Source organism: Alternaria arbusti, assembly GCF_024043155.1.
Source record: "Alternaria arbusti strain BMP 1465 chromosome Unknown scaffold_8, whole genome shotgun sequence".
Taxonomy (NCBI): Eukaryota; Fungi; Ascomycota; class Dothideomycetes; order Pleosporales; family Pleosporaceae; genus Alternaria; species Alternaria arbusti.
The window spans coordinates 703,891-716,435 of NW_026249948.1; the positions used below are offsets into that span (position 1 = coordinate 703,891).

Below are 12,545 nucleotides of genomic sequence, written 5' to 3' on the forward strand. Positions count from 1 at the left end.
TCCAAGCGCCGGCCGCTGTCTTCTGTCGGGACCCTCGACCTCGCCCTCGCCATACCGGGATAGCAATGCTCCTATAAGAAGTCTATTATGACGATGCCGGCTTCATCCCAGCATCCTGAGCACGCGCCGTCTGCTCTCAACCCCAGTAACTCGAGGCGCAGCTTCACACTGCCCGCGCGCACTGCACGGAGGACTACGTCGGTGCCTGCTCCGTCTGCGAACAGCGCAGATGGCATAGAGACGCTGTTTGTGTGCTCCAACTCCAAGATCTTCTCCTTCACAACAGCTGGGCCCGCTCGGCGCCTGTCACCTCCCCGCTCAGGTGACGCAGCGCATCCGATACCCTGGAAGACGCCTACAGAGCGCACACTCGCAGTCGGTATGCCATCACATGTGTCACCGGGCTGGAACTTGTCTAACCTATCACAGGCGCTCTCCGTATCTACCGTGTGACAGCCTCCAACGTCTCCTTCCTGAACAGCGGCAATCTCTTGCACACCATCTTTCCCAGGTCTCAGATATGGCTTGTCGACAATCAGTCCGTCTTCGTACTGCGCGTACGCCAGGACTCGTACTATCGCATCGAGCTCCCCTATGAGACGGACGACGACAAGGACAAGATCACGCAATTCAAGTCGGTATTGGCTCAAGTCATGCAGTACGAGAGAACGCAGTGCCCATTCGCGCGAGGATTCGACGTCGTCGCAGAGCTCGAGCGCCCGAAGAGCCCCCCACGCAAGACGATCAGGAGGAAGCCCTCAGGGCAGGCAAAGAAGTGGGTCATGGACAAGACTTGGGTTCCGCAGCAACATGGCTCTCGGCCTTCCACTTCTGGTACTATGAGCTCAGAGACTGGTACCACTTCTTCAAACGAAGAGGATGACCGGTCGAGCGTCTGTACTGACAGCAGCGAAATAGTGCCGGCCGCACCCGAGACCCCTTTGGCGAGAACAGCACTAAAGCCCCTCCTATCCAGATCTCCTCAACGTCGCCCCTCGGTAGCGGAACGCGCCAGCATGTTTCAAGGCCTGCGGTCAGTTACGGCGCCCATCCGAGCCCCCAGGAGAGAATCGGTATCGGCCATGGAACGTATAGTCGAGTCTCCAGCAGCAAAGCAACCCACCGAGGCTGAAAAACCCATACTGGAACGCCAGATTTCGGATGCCTTGAGTCTGGCCTCAAGCGCAGACTCGTTCTACTCTCTGGATACTGCTACTCCGCGAAGTCCTTCTCCCAAGTTCCTCGATGCCGAGGCTGATATCGTGAACCCATGGGCACAAGTCTTTTCCAAGCAGCAAGATGAGCCCAGGGGCCGTTCGATACACCGACGTCAGATATCTGAGGTTACTGTCCGCGGCCCATCCACCGAGCGTACTGATGCATCCGCACCTGTGACTCCTACTGCCCCATACTATCCGTCCGCGGTGACCTCGATCGATGGACGACCGTCATCAGCGCCTTCGACACCACCGCTAATGAGCGATTCCGACGACGACAGCCTCGGGCGTGCTAGCATAGACATACCTACACCACCGGATGCCATCCGTATGAGGAAGCTCACAGGTGCTTCACAGAGACGTGCCTTCTCTCCTATGCCTCCAGCGCAGAACCTTTTCTGCCCACCCAAGCACAACCCAGGCAGAGACTTCACAAATGCCTTGGTGAGCAAGACGTGCGAGCTTGTTCTGGGGCCACCCGCACACCTGGTATCCGTCATGCTCCGTATCGCTACGAGCATCTCAAATGGGTTCGGTTTTATCACATACCGCGTACGCCGCGCTGAGAAGATTCCATGTGCTTGGGAGTCAGATGATGATGCTGACTGGGCTGAAGAAGACGACTTCGGCATCCCGCTCAACAACATCGGGACCCCGGCAATGCGTCGACAGACGTTCTCGGGCGAACTTGACTGATGCATTTGAGGCTGGCTGAGCTTGGATGGTGGTTGCTTATTGCATTTTCACGGTTGATACCAGGCGTTGCATTTTATGTTTGCATCTAGAAGGCGAAGGTCATGCTACTTTCAGTCGTACTTGCACGACGTTGACGTTTTTGAAGAATACATGATTGTAATATGGCGGTACGATAGTGGATAATATGAGATGCGCTCTTCGCATGAATGAGGATACAAGTTTACACACCGTCTTTGGCTGGGCAAGCAGCGTCACTGAGAAGCTGAGACCACAACACCACCCTGGGGCATGCATCCTACCCTTGCCATGCTGAAGCTTGATCGGAGGCATCCCGATGAGCCTGGACTCCGTGCTGAATGTGGTGACACTACGTAACCTGCTCTCCTGAGCCGTAAGACTCCGAAGCAGGTCATCTCTATGACTTTAATCTCGACTCCAGCGTGCTGCTATCCGTCATGGCGAGCGACGCATGTGGTATGACATGATGCCTGACGTCGAATACCGTTGGATCTCGATCGCGAGGTACACTCCTGGGGAAGGCGTTACCGGGTCTGGCTCCTAGCGCCCGGTTTGTCCGTCCAGTCGCGCGGCGATGACGAGCAGCCATGCAGGCACAACATAAGACGATGCTCACTCATCCCATCTCCATGACCCCATCAGCGCCATACCGCAAATGCACACGTCGGATTACTTGCATACCCTCACCTGAGGGAGACTGTTGGGACTTGCGCGTGATCGCCCGCGTCGTGGGGCATTTTAAAATGAGGATGCAGGGTTATGGGTCCTAGCCACGCTGGCAAACCTTCGATCGCATCCAGCCAGCTTTACCGCAACTTGCAGCGCCAGCGGCTTGTCCAATGACGTCTAGCGCTGGCTCGCGTGTTGCGCACGGAATCAAGGACCTGACCGACTAATTAACTTTGTAGAGGAGGCGGGTGATCCGTTCCTTTTCCCCTAACACTCCCATGGAACCTTCAGCTTTGTGTCAGGAATAGACACCCGTCTCGCTTGCTTACGCCTCATCACCTACTTATCCATTTCGCTTCGCACTGCCGGGGCTGCAACATCGACTACCACCGGATCGCGTTTACTATGAAAAGGAAGATGGAGGAGGATCTCGACGTGTTGTTGGACGAGACGTTGACGCTATGCAAAACACCCCCCGTTCCGCGACGCAATCCGCATCGCGTCTTCTATCAGTACAAATGCAAAACATCGCCGCCCACGACGCCACCAAAGGAACCGGAGAACCCAGAGATGGAGATGAAAGGACCGCCCATGTTCCACTTTGGAGGACAAACCGAGTTGGTCCCTAAGCCCCTCTTCGCCAGGAGCAACTCGCTGCCGTCACAATCCGTCCGACCATCGCTACCATCTCGCCCATCCGAGCCTTTCCAGTTCAACGCCGACGACATCGTCAAAAGCCCGACACCTTTGTTCGGCAGAAGGAACACGCTGCCATCCAAGGTGCGACGCGCTGTTGCCGCCGAAAGAAAGCCATCGCCGTTGTCGCGCGGAGAGGGAGTGCGATCGTCGCAATCGGCCCACACCACCACCAAGGAGCCCACGTCACCAGCGCTGCCACGTAAGGAACCCAACACCACGCCGAACCCAAAAGCGAAAACCACCAAGTCGCAATTCGCGACTCCGCAGAGGACCCCCCGTGTTGTCGACATCAAAAGACCATCACCACTTTCTGGCAAGGGAAGTGCGCGACGACCCGGTCCCACCCGATTCGCTCCTGTGGAACCCCCATCGCCGATAGTACTGTCACCCGTCATCTCTAACAGCTCTGCGACTTCATCGCCATCGCCATCTGTCTTCTCCGAAGCGGCCAGTTTCTCTGCATCGAGCCCATCAACACCTGCCACGTCACCACCTGGCTCTCCAATGGTGCCAACAACACACGCTCGCTCGCAGTCGCTAAGTTATTTTCCGCCGTCTCATTGGACCATCAAGCCCTCGCCTTCCCCGATCTACGTCCCCAGGCAAAAGTTGAGGAGGAAGGACAGTCCCAAAATGGAGACCCTTCGCACACTAAGAGCGAAGGAGTCGGACATGATGCTGCAACAAATTTACGACCAACATTGGGAAGCATACCGCGCAAAACTACTTGTAAGTTCTGCCAACGCACCTTCCACGCAGCACTCACTAACCTGGCGCAGAATATGACTAGCGGACTCCGCGCTGCAGAGCGACTTTAACGATCACGATTTATGACTTAACGACTTCAAGACGAGGGCATGCATGGCGTCACACGGCATCTGATTATAATACCCCGGGTTTGGATATATGGGCGCATTTAGAAACCGATTTGCATTCACGGTCTGCATTCACGGTCACAAGCGTTTCAACATATGGGTATACACTGTAATCTAATAGAGCACAGGGCACTACAGCCCTGGTTTGATTCCAACATAATCTTCGTCGACGACTCTGAGCGAGCGAGCGGCGCACCCTGTCGTGCTGCGGAGCCTCAGCTGCACGCATGCAGAGCTTACATCACCCGCGTCTGGCAGCTGACCTTGATAGCACGCAGCCCCATCGTGCGGCGCTAGTGATTGGTTGACACATCTGACAAGCGCAGCAGACAGCCTCACCAGGCCTTAGCTGCCTATTCTCCCCGCTGCACCCGCCACCTGATATTTCTTCACCAACTTTACTCTTTTTGGAGATGCAACTCGCAACACATGAACTCCCAAGGTAAACGTACATTGTCTGTGCTATATCCAGACCGCCTGCGCCGCACATCCGTCGTGGCGCAGCGCGTAGCCTTGTTCTGTGTAAAGGTGGGCCTGATCTAGCTACCATAGGCTAAGCAGGCGCGTAAGATGGCCCCCCAAATGGATACCCATATGCCTCGAGCGTTCTCCATGTTCGCATTGACGCGGAACAGCACATCAAACTGTAGTTATGTGGGGGGTGTGGCACAGGACTTATAGGAAGCTTATTCCCACTTCCCGTGGTTTTCGATGATTTTCTGGTAGCATTCTGAGATCGCGTTTCTACCCTGGTGGCACGTCATTTGTTTCATACCACAAAGCGCAGCCTCGTCGTTGCCACTGTAACACGTATCGATTTGGAAGAGGCCGCCTCGTGCCAGTCATGCGTATGAGTTGGAGGCGGGTTTAGTGTTTGACTCGACAACTTCAGTGCAGTATCCTACACTCACAAGCAAACGTCTCGCGACTGTATTCAAAATCCCGTATACCATCGCCGTTCACGAAAAACCCGGATCGCCAGAAACTGATACTGACGACACCGACATCTGTTGCCTTTCTCGGCGCCAACAACCATGGAATACTCGAACCCAGAGAGAAATGACAACGCGCCGCTGCGCTTGCTCTCGCTGGATGGAGGGGGTGTACGGGGCCTGTCGTCTCTGTTGGTACTTCAGAACCTGATGGAGAACATAGCCTTGGAAGAGAAGAGGTTAGGAAGGAAAGCCATGAACGACCACGAACCGCTAAAGCCGTGCGACTACTTCGACCTTATTGGTGGCACATCAACGGGTGGCATAATAGCCATCATGCTGTCACGATTGCGACTCGATTGCAAAACCTGCATCGCTGTATACAGTAAATTGGCAGAGCAGATCTTCAAGCACGACCGATCGATAAAGGCATTTGGCATGAAGATCCCCACAGGAGCAAGTCGGTTTTCCGGTGCCGTTCTCGCAAATGCCATCAAGTCTGCGTTGAAAGAGCTAGGCTTCGATCCAGATGAACTGATGTGGGATGAGGCGCTGTTTGAAGAGGTGGATGAAGCGGCTGATCTACCCAGAGACAGCATCTGGGCAGATGCGCCGCCAGCACCGGTAATCACAGAAAGCCCGGTCGGCACACTCAAGAACTCGCTATGCTCTTTAGAGTCAGGTCCTCCTGAAACGGTCGATAGTACGAAGAATTTGTCCACACTCTTTAGCGACAGTCCGTTCGGCCCGCGAAAGCCAATGCGAAGCGCTACTTGGAGGCTACATCACCGGCAATCAGTTCACAAAAAGGCAAACGCAAAGGGGTGCCGCGGCTTTGTACTTACTTCCCTCAAGAACGCGTTAGGCCTTCCCCGAATCCTGTCTACCTACGATCCCAATGACCGCACGACGCGAATCTGGGAAGCGTTAAGAGCTACATCCGCCGCACCGACCTTCTTCGAAGAGATGCAATTTGGTACGCCCAAAGTCACTTATCTAGACGGCGGCGTAGGCTTCAACAACCCATGCGCAGAAGTCGACTACGCGGCAAAAGCACTCTGGGAAGGCCGCTCCATCGGCGTCATAGTCTCCGTCGGCACCGGCCTACAAAGCATACCCAGCGTAAAGAAGATGGCATCATGGCTACCCTTCGGCCTTGGAACAGACATCTCGATAGCCAGCGCACTCACCGGCATGGCAACAAGCACCGCACGCGTCGACAACGAAATGAAGCGCATGTACAACAACTCCGACACCAAATACTTCCGCTTCGACGTCGACCGCGGCCTCGCAGACGTCAGCCTAGAACAATGGATGAAAGAAGACGAAATGGCCTCCCTAACCGAACTCTACATGAACGACGGCGAGCAAATCCGGTCCGCCAAAGACTTTGGCCAACGCATGGCCAAACTCTCCGCCTTACCCCCCAAATTCGAAATCAGCGCTTCCCACTTCCGTCTAGGCATGACCGGACGCGGCCTCCTTGATTCCTCCTTCCAACTCGCGCAGGTCGACTTCAAAACGGGTATGCCGTTAGGCGTTTCCCCGCACCTCGACGATATACCACGCATGTCTCAATACCGCAACCTCTCGCCCAGCGGCGAAAGCGGACTCGCCCTCGACAACGCAACCGGCCGCCTCAAATGCATCTTCCCCGTAGCCGAAGACCTCGACCGCGATGGCCGCCGCGAAGAAGCCGCCGTGTACCAGTGCATCAAAGCCGACAACATCTGTCTCCGCACGATAAAAACAGGTATACCGCAGGGCAAATACAAAGTCCAATTCCTCGTCTCCTTCCACAATAGCACGCATACGCCGCCTCGCGATCTTGTCTTCAGCGTCGGGAAACCGTTTGATCCGTCGACCTTCTCGCAGCGCTATGTCGATGTTAAGATTACGCCGGATGTGGGGAGTGTGCTGTTGCATCCTGACGCTGTGAGGGTCAGGGTCGGGTCGAGACGGTATGAGGAGCTCAAGGGAAAGGGGTGGGCGGAGATTGAGGGGGATATCGAGGTTAGTGTGGGATTGGACGGGGCGTTGGGGTTTATTGTTAGTAAGAAGTATGAAGATGGTGTGTTTGTGGATGGATGGAGTTTTGGTGGTGTGAGGCTGGAGCCGGTGTTCGGGACGGCGGGTGGGGTGGTGACAAGTCCGAGGATTTTGACATGATTAATTGAGCGGGCGTTATGGGAACGCTGTCTCGGCGAGTGGTCGGTAATCGCTCGTCGACTTTCGATGTTTACAAGCTTTGTTTCGATTCTCTTTGCCGGGCGTCTGGAGGAAGTTATGACGAGCGCAAGGTTTGAGGTAATATTTATCAGACGAATTATAGACCATGTAGTTTACGTGTCATAGCAGCGAAGCGCATGTTTGTTCAAGAAAACAAGAACTTTTATTGAACTGTCTACTGTTTCTATTATTGAGACACACCCTATGCAAACACCGAACAGTGCCGATACGTGTGTTAAAGAGCGACGATAGTTGATATTATCGTGTGACGACAAGCCCTACGATTGGCTTGGCTAGCGTTGACCAGTGAGATCCATTCGACGGTGTCTGCATGTATCAGGAGCGAGATCCCGATGCTCAGAGTGTGGGGGAAGCAGTCGGGCAGGTGGTAACGCTGACGGTGTTGAAGACGGTGGTAGGCACGCTTGTGGTGGAGGTGATCGTAGCAGAGGCAAGAGTGAAGACCGTCGCTGTAGCGGTACCGGAGACGGGTGTCGAGGTACTATCATTGATAAGCGAGTGCATGACGGAAGCAAGGAATACAGTACTTACGTGGTAACGGTAGTCCTGGCAGTGGCAGTCGAAGTCGCAGTGACTTGAGCCTGAGTGAATGTGAAGTCAGGACCGAAGAAGCCAGCACGCTTCTCCAACTTCGCCTTGGAGTCGTCAACCGCGGCACGCTTGTTCAGCTTCACCTTGGGAGCGGCAAACGCGACGCGCTTGCGGTGAAGTTTGAAGGTGGAGCAGCCGGAAAGCTTGCGTCCTCCAATGATATTCGAGTTAACGCGGACGTCACCGATGCTGCCCTTCATGTAGCAAGCACCAGGCTGTCCAATGACCCAGGAGACATTGACACAGCCAGTAGTGTTGTCACAGGCTTGGAGACATTGCTCGTATGTGTCGGTGTACACGAGACCGTTTTGAACTAGGAATAATATTAACTTGTGCGTGTTACAACGATGAACAGGGGAACTTACGGTCATTGCCGAAGCGGTCAGAGCTGCACTCGACAGCATATACTGCGCCACATAACGTTGTGACCATTGAACCATTGGAACCAGGGCAGCTAGTAGCGCCTGTTGGGCTCGCAGCAGGAGCGCTCGATGATGCAGCAGGAGCATTCGATGCAGCAAGGGTGCTTGATGATGCAGCGAAAACGCTAGCAGGTGTGCATGCGCACTGGTATGCTGTGTTGGAGATCGTCGTAGTGACAGTAACGGTAGAGGGTCCGGGAGCGGGCGCAGCTGAAGTAACTGGAGCTGAGCTTGCTGCTACTGCCGAAGAAGAAGAGGAGACAGAAGAGGAAACACGGGATGAGGTAGACACAGGCGAGGAGGCAGCCACGGATGAGGAAGCAGCCATGGACGAGGAGGCAGGTGCCGCCGAGGATGCGGCCGCAGACGAAGAAGCGACAGCAGACGTAGACGCAGGTGCCATCGAGGATGCGGCCGCAGAGGAGGAGGCAGACGCCATGGATGAAGCACTGGTTGCCGACTTAGTTGAGATGCTGCGGACCAGTCTTCCACCAATAATGTTGCTGTTCGAACCGGCAGCGTTGGCTGCGCTCTTCAGGTAGCAAGGACCGTTAATAACGTAGCTGGCAGCGACACAGCCTGAAGTGGTAGAACAGTCTGCCAAGCAGCCCTCGTAGGAGCTGGGGTAGGTCGGGCTCATTGGGCCCGGAATATCGCCACCCTGGTAGTCGGCACCGCACTGAACTAGATATTGCATACCATTGACAGTGACAATAGAGCAGTCGGATCCAGGGCAAGAAACACTAGCGCCTGAACTGGCAGCAGAGCTGGAAGATGAACTTGCGGTGACGACTGTGGTGCTGACAACTGTGGTCGTGGCGACTGATTGGGAGGAAGCGCCTGCAGAAGAAGCGATCATCGAAGAAGATGAAGACACAGGGACTGATGCAATCCTAGCACCCCAGACACCACCGTTGGACCTAGGCGCACCGACACCGCTCTTCAAGTAGCAAGGGCCGTTTGGCAGGTATGAAACGGCCTGGCAGCCAGAAGTAGCTCCGCAAGCTTGGATACACTGCTCATAGTTCGCAGGGTTACCAGGCGCAACACCGATATCGGAGTTAGTGCGGTCGATGAAGCACTCGACGACGAAGTCTCCTTGAGGGGTGGTGAACGTGGCACCATCGCTCGCGGGGCAAGACAAGGCAGACGCAGATGGCGACGCGCTGGCTGAAGTGATGGTAACAGAGCTGGAAGCAGGGCTTGAGGAAGCAGGGCTGGAAGACGCTGGGCTTGAAGCCGGGCTTGAAGAAGCAGAGCTCCAAGCAGGAGTGGAAGCTGCTGGGCTCGATACAGGGCTTGAAGAAGCAGAGCTCGAAGCAGGAGTGGAAGCTGCTGAGCTGGACGCAGCGCTTGAAGAAGCGGGGCTTGATGCCGGGCTCGAGGAAGCAGAGCTGGATGATGGGCGTGCAGATGAACTAGAAGAAGCGGCCGAGGATGATGCGGCCGGAGTGGAGCTCGGTGTCGGAGTAACCGTAGTCACACTTACGACGGTAGTAGTAGCGACGGAGGCTGAAGAGGGCGATGGGATAGAAGACGGTGAAGCGGACGAGGGCGACACGATAGGAGCGGAGCTCGATGGAGTAGCCGTAGTGACGCTTACCACTGTGGTGGTCACGACAGAGGCTGAGCTAGGTGAAGGGATAGCGGAAGGTGTAGAAGATGAGCTCAGGACTGGCACAGCAGATGAGCTTGGCGATGGAACGGAAGACGCGGCTGAGGACGAGCTCGGCGATGGGATAGCCGAAGGCGAAGCAGATGAGCTTGGCGAGGGAACGGGGGAAGGCGAAGAAAACGAGCTTGGTGACGGGATGGAGGAAGGTGAAGAGATGGAGCTCGGCGTTGGCGTGACTGTCGACATGACGACCGTGGTGGTAGTAGACACTTGTGCCGACGATGATGGTACAACCGGGATGGAGGATGATCGGGAAGACGATGGCACAATGGGTGCTGGAGACGAGCTAGAGGAACTCGGTCGAACGGATGTCGGGCAGACAGTGAAGGTCTGTGTGATAGCACTGGTGACCGGGAATGTGGAAGTAGCGATGTTTGTCTGTGTACTCGTGGCAGACGCGGAAGAGACTGTAGTAGTCGCCGCAGGCCTAACAGGTGCGAACGCAGTGTTGGTAGCAGTCGAAGTCGTCTGGACAAAGCTTGTAGCCACAGTGCTTGGGGAAGGCTGGTCACCGAACGCAGCAGTGAAGGCACGGGGAGTGGCAGCGAACGGGTTAAGGAACGCATAGTTATCGATCGTATAACGACCCATGTTGACCCAGTCGTAAAGGTCGGCATCCTGACAGAAAATGCCTGTATAGGTTGCCGGCACGCCTTGGGTTTGGTAGGAGCAGGTGCGGGTGTACAATAGCAACGGGTTGGAAATGATGGGCGTGAATGTAGGCCTAGTTCCTTGATAACAGGTAGAAGTACCAGACATATAAGTCATCTGGATACCGAAGTTGTCGCCAGATCCAAAGCTATGCCTAGCTCGATCATAACTGAAGGTTGGGGTGGCCGACCCAATGAGGGACGGCAAACCCGCGGCAACGAGCGAGCAGCCTGACATGTCGGCTGGCTACTGAAGATGGAGCGAATTTAGGAGAAGAGCGAAGTTGCACAACGAGTGATTCCTGAATGCAGAGAGCAGGAGGATGCTCTTTTATGAATCCCTACCTTTCAGCTACGCGGTTACTCAATATGATGTAGTCATGGACTCTAGAGGGGTCAAGAGACCCTGAACCACCAATTGGTATCGCACGCCATGGAGTTAATCCGACAGGAGGCTTCTCCTCACGATCGATATTCGGTATGTGGATGAGGGGCCGGCTGGTGAGGTCGTGAAGCATGCCATTGCTTCCACCTGGGTCGCGCGGTAGGAACGCTAAACATTTTCCCAAGCAGGCTGAGAAGATGCACGGATTTTTTTCGCGATTGGGAGTGTTGTACGTCTAGGTACACCTGTGTTCCTGAGGTGCGGTGTGTCGTTCATGGCACGAAACCCTTCCAAAGTTGGAAGACGCGTTTGGCAGCACGGACCGCCGCTAAGCTTATAGCGCAGGGGCTCCTTCGTCATCATCATGCCCGTTCACCCAGTCCGGCTCCATCTCGTCTCGAAAGGTTCACAATCACATCCTCTATCATAACTTCTGCTTTTGATAAGGATTTCGGTTCGGCTGGGCTGCCGTCTTACGTACTGTATATGCCATCTTGCTCGAAGGCGAATCTCCCCATCACCGAAGAATCCAATCTGCCAAACGAACTCCAACCTCGAAGGGTCTGTCGCCGAAGATCGCATCATGAACGATCCCTGCGTCTCTGCAACCTTTCACATATGTTGGTAGACTAAAAGAAAACCACAATACCACCCATATGCAGCCCGCATACCTTGCTAATGCAGGTCCAATATTGTCATGGCCGGCCCCTCGGTACCGTGCCTGAACAGCCATCCATTGCACAACACCCTCGATGGTGATAGCTACCGGCTGGGACATGAAGAATGCGAGTTCTCCCATGTCTCTACGCGTTACCATAAACATTTGGAACTCGTGCACTAAGCAGCTAATCGCGAAAGACACATAGAGTTGAACTAGTCCCGATGCGAGACTGCCTTTGCGGATACCCAGGAGGCGAACAATGCGAGATGCGGGTTGCGAGACCATCTGCAATACACATTTGCGTTAGCGAGGCTTGCACATTGCAGATGGTTGAAATACTGGAATCGACGTAAAAGTGGCATGAGGAGTCAATCCTGACTTTACCTTTCTCATTGTTTGGTGGTAGACCACACTCCAGACCTGCCTCACAGACCACGCATCCCTCAACTTTCCCATTAGCGGGGGCCATTGCCACGTTTCGCATACCCCGCTTCCAACGGATACAGCCGCCATGAAGCTGTAAGCGAAGTTCAATCTGTCCCAGACCCATATCGCACCGGACCAACCAATGAGTGCATCGACCATGAGGTGATAGGGGTGGGCTTCCGATGACAGCCGTACCTCCGCAGCTGAACCCCATCCAAGCAGCACGAGCATGGCCATAGACCGCAAGTACGCGATCAACATCTTTCGGACATGTCTGGCCACAAAGGTCCGTCTTGAAAGACCTTCGTACAGACCGTCAGGAACACCTTTGACCTGCCAGTTCCAGCCAATACCACGATGCGACGGAACCATAAGTGAA

At 54.9% G+C, this 12,545-nt stretch overlaps 5 protein-coding genes across 5 annotated transcripts; 4 read left to right on the forward strand and 1 right to left on the reverse strand.

Annotated features, from left to right (window-relative positions):
* Positions 1 to 93: 93 nt before the first annotated feature.
* J4E86_006610 (uncharacterized protein) lies at positions 94 to 1,913 on the forward strand (the record flags this gene model as incomplete). The annotated part of the gene is made up of 2 exons (XM_051447136.1): positions 94 to 379; positions 430 to 1,913. The coding sequence occupies 2 exons, from the start codon at positions 94 to 96 to the stop codon at positions 1,911 to 1,913; spliced, it is 1,770 nt and encodes a 589-aa protein (XP_051301621.1).
* Positions 1,914 to 3,017: 1,104 nt separating this feature from the next.
* Positions 3,018 to 4,117, forward strand: J4E86_006611 (uncharacterized protein; the record flags this gene model as incomplete). The annotated part of the gene is made up of 2 exons (XM_051447137.1): positions 3,018 to 4,028; positions 4,079 to 4,117. 2 exons carry the CDS (start codon positions 3,018 to 3,020, stop codon positions 4,115 to 4,117), a joined length of 1,050 nt encoding a protein of 349 aa, XP_051301622.1.
* Positions 4,118 to 5,208: 1,091 nt separating this feature from the next.
* Positions 5,209 to 7,275, forward strand: J4E86_006612 (uncharacterized protein; the record flags this gene model as incomplete). Its single annotated transcript, XM_051447138.1, has 1 exon — positions 5,209 to 7,275. One exon carries the CDS (start codon positions 5,209 to 5,211, stop codon positions 7,273 to 7,275), a length of 2,067 nt encoding a protein of 688 aa, XP_051301623.1.
* A 417-nt stretch (positions 7,276 to 7,692) lies between these two features.
* On the reverse strand, positions 7,693 to 8,379 carry J4E86_006613 (uncharacterized protein; the record flags this gene model as incomplete). The annotated part of the gene is made up of 3 exons (XM_051447139.1): positions 7,693 to 7,837; positions 7,888 to 8,260; positions 8,313 to 8,379. The coding sequence occupies 3 exons, from the start codon at positions 8,377 to 8,379 to the stop codon at positions 7,693 to 7,695; spliced, it is 585 nt and encodes a 194-aa protein (XP_051301624.1).
* Positions 8,380 to 9,547: 1,168 nt separating this feature from the next.
* On the forward strand, positions 9,548 to 10,612 carry J4E86_006614 (uncharacterized protein; the record flags this gene model as incomplete). Its single annotated transcript, XM_051447140.1, has 2 exons — positions 9,548 to 10,343; positions 10,479 to 10,612. The coding sequence occupies 2 exons, from the start codon at positions 9,548 to 9,550 to the stop codon at positions 10,610 to 10,612; spliced, it is 930 nt and encodes a 309-aa protein (XP_051301625.1).
* Between the last annotated feature and the right edge of the window lie 1,933 nt (positions 10,613 to 12,545).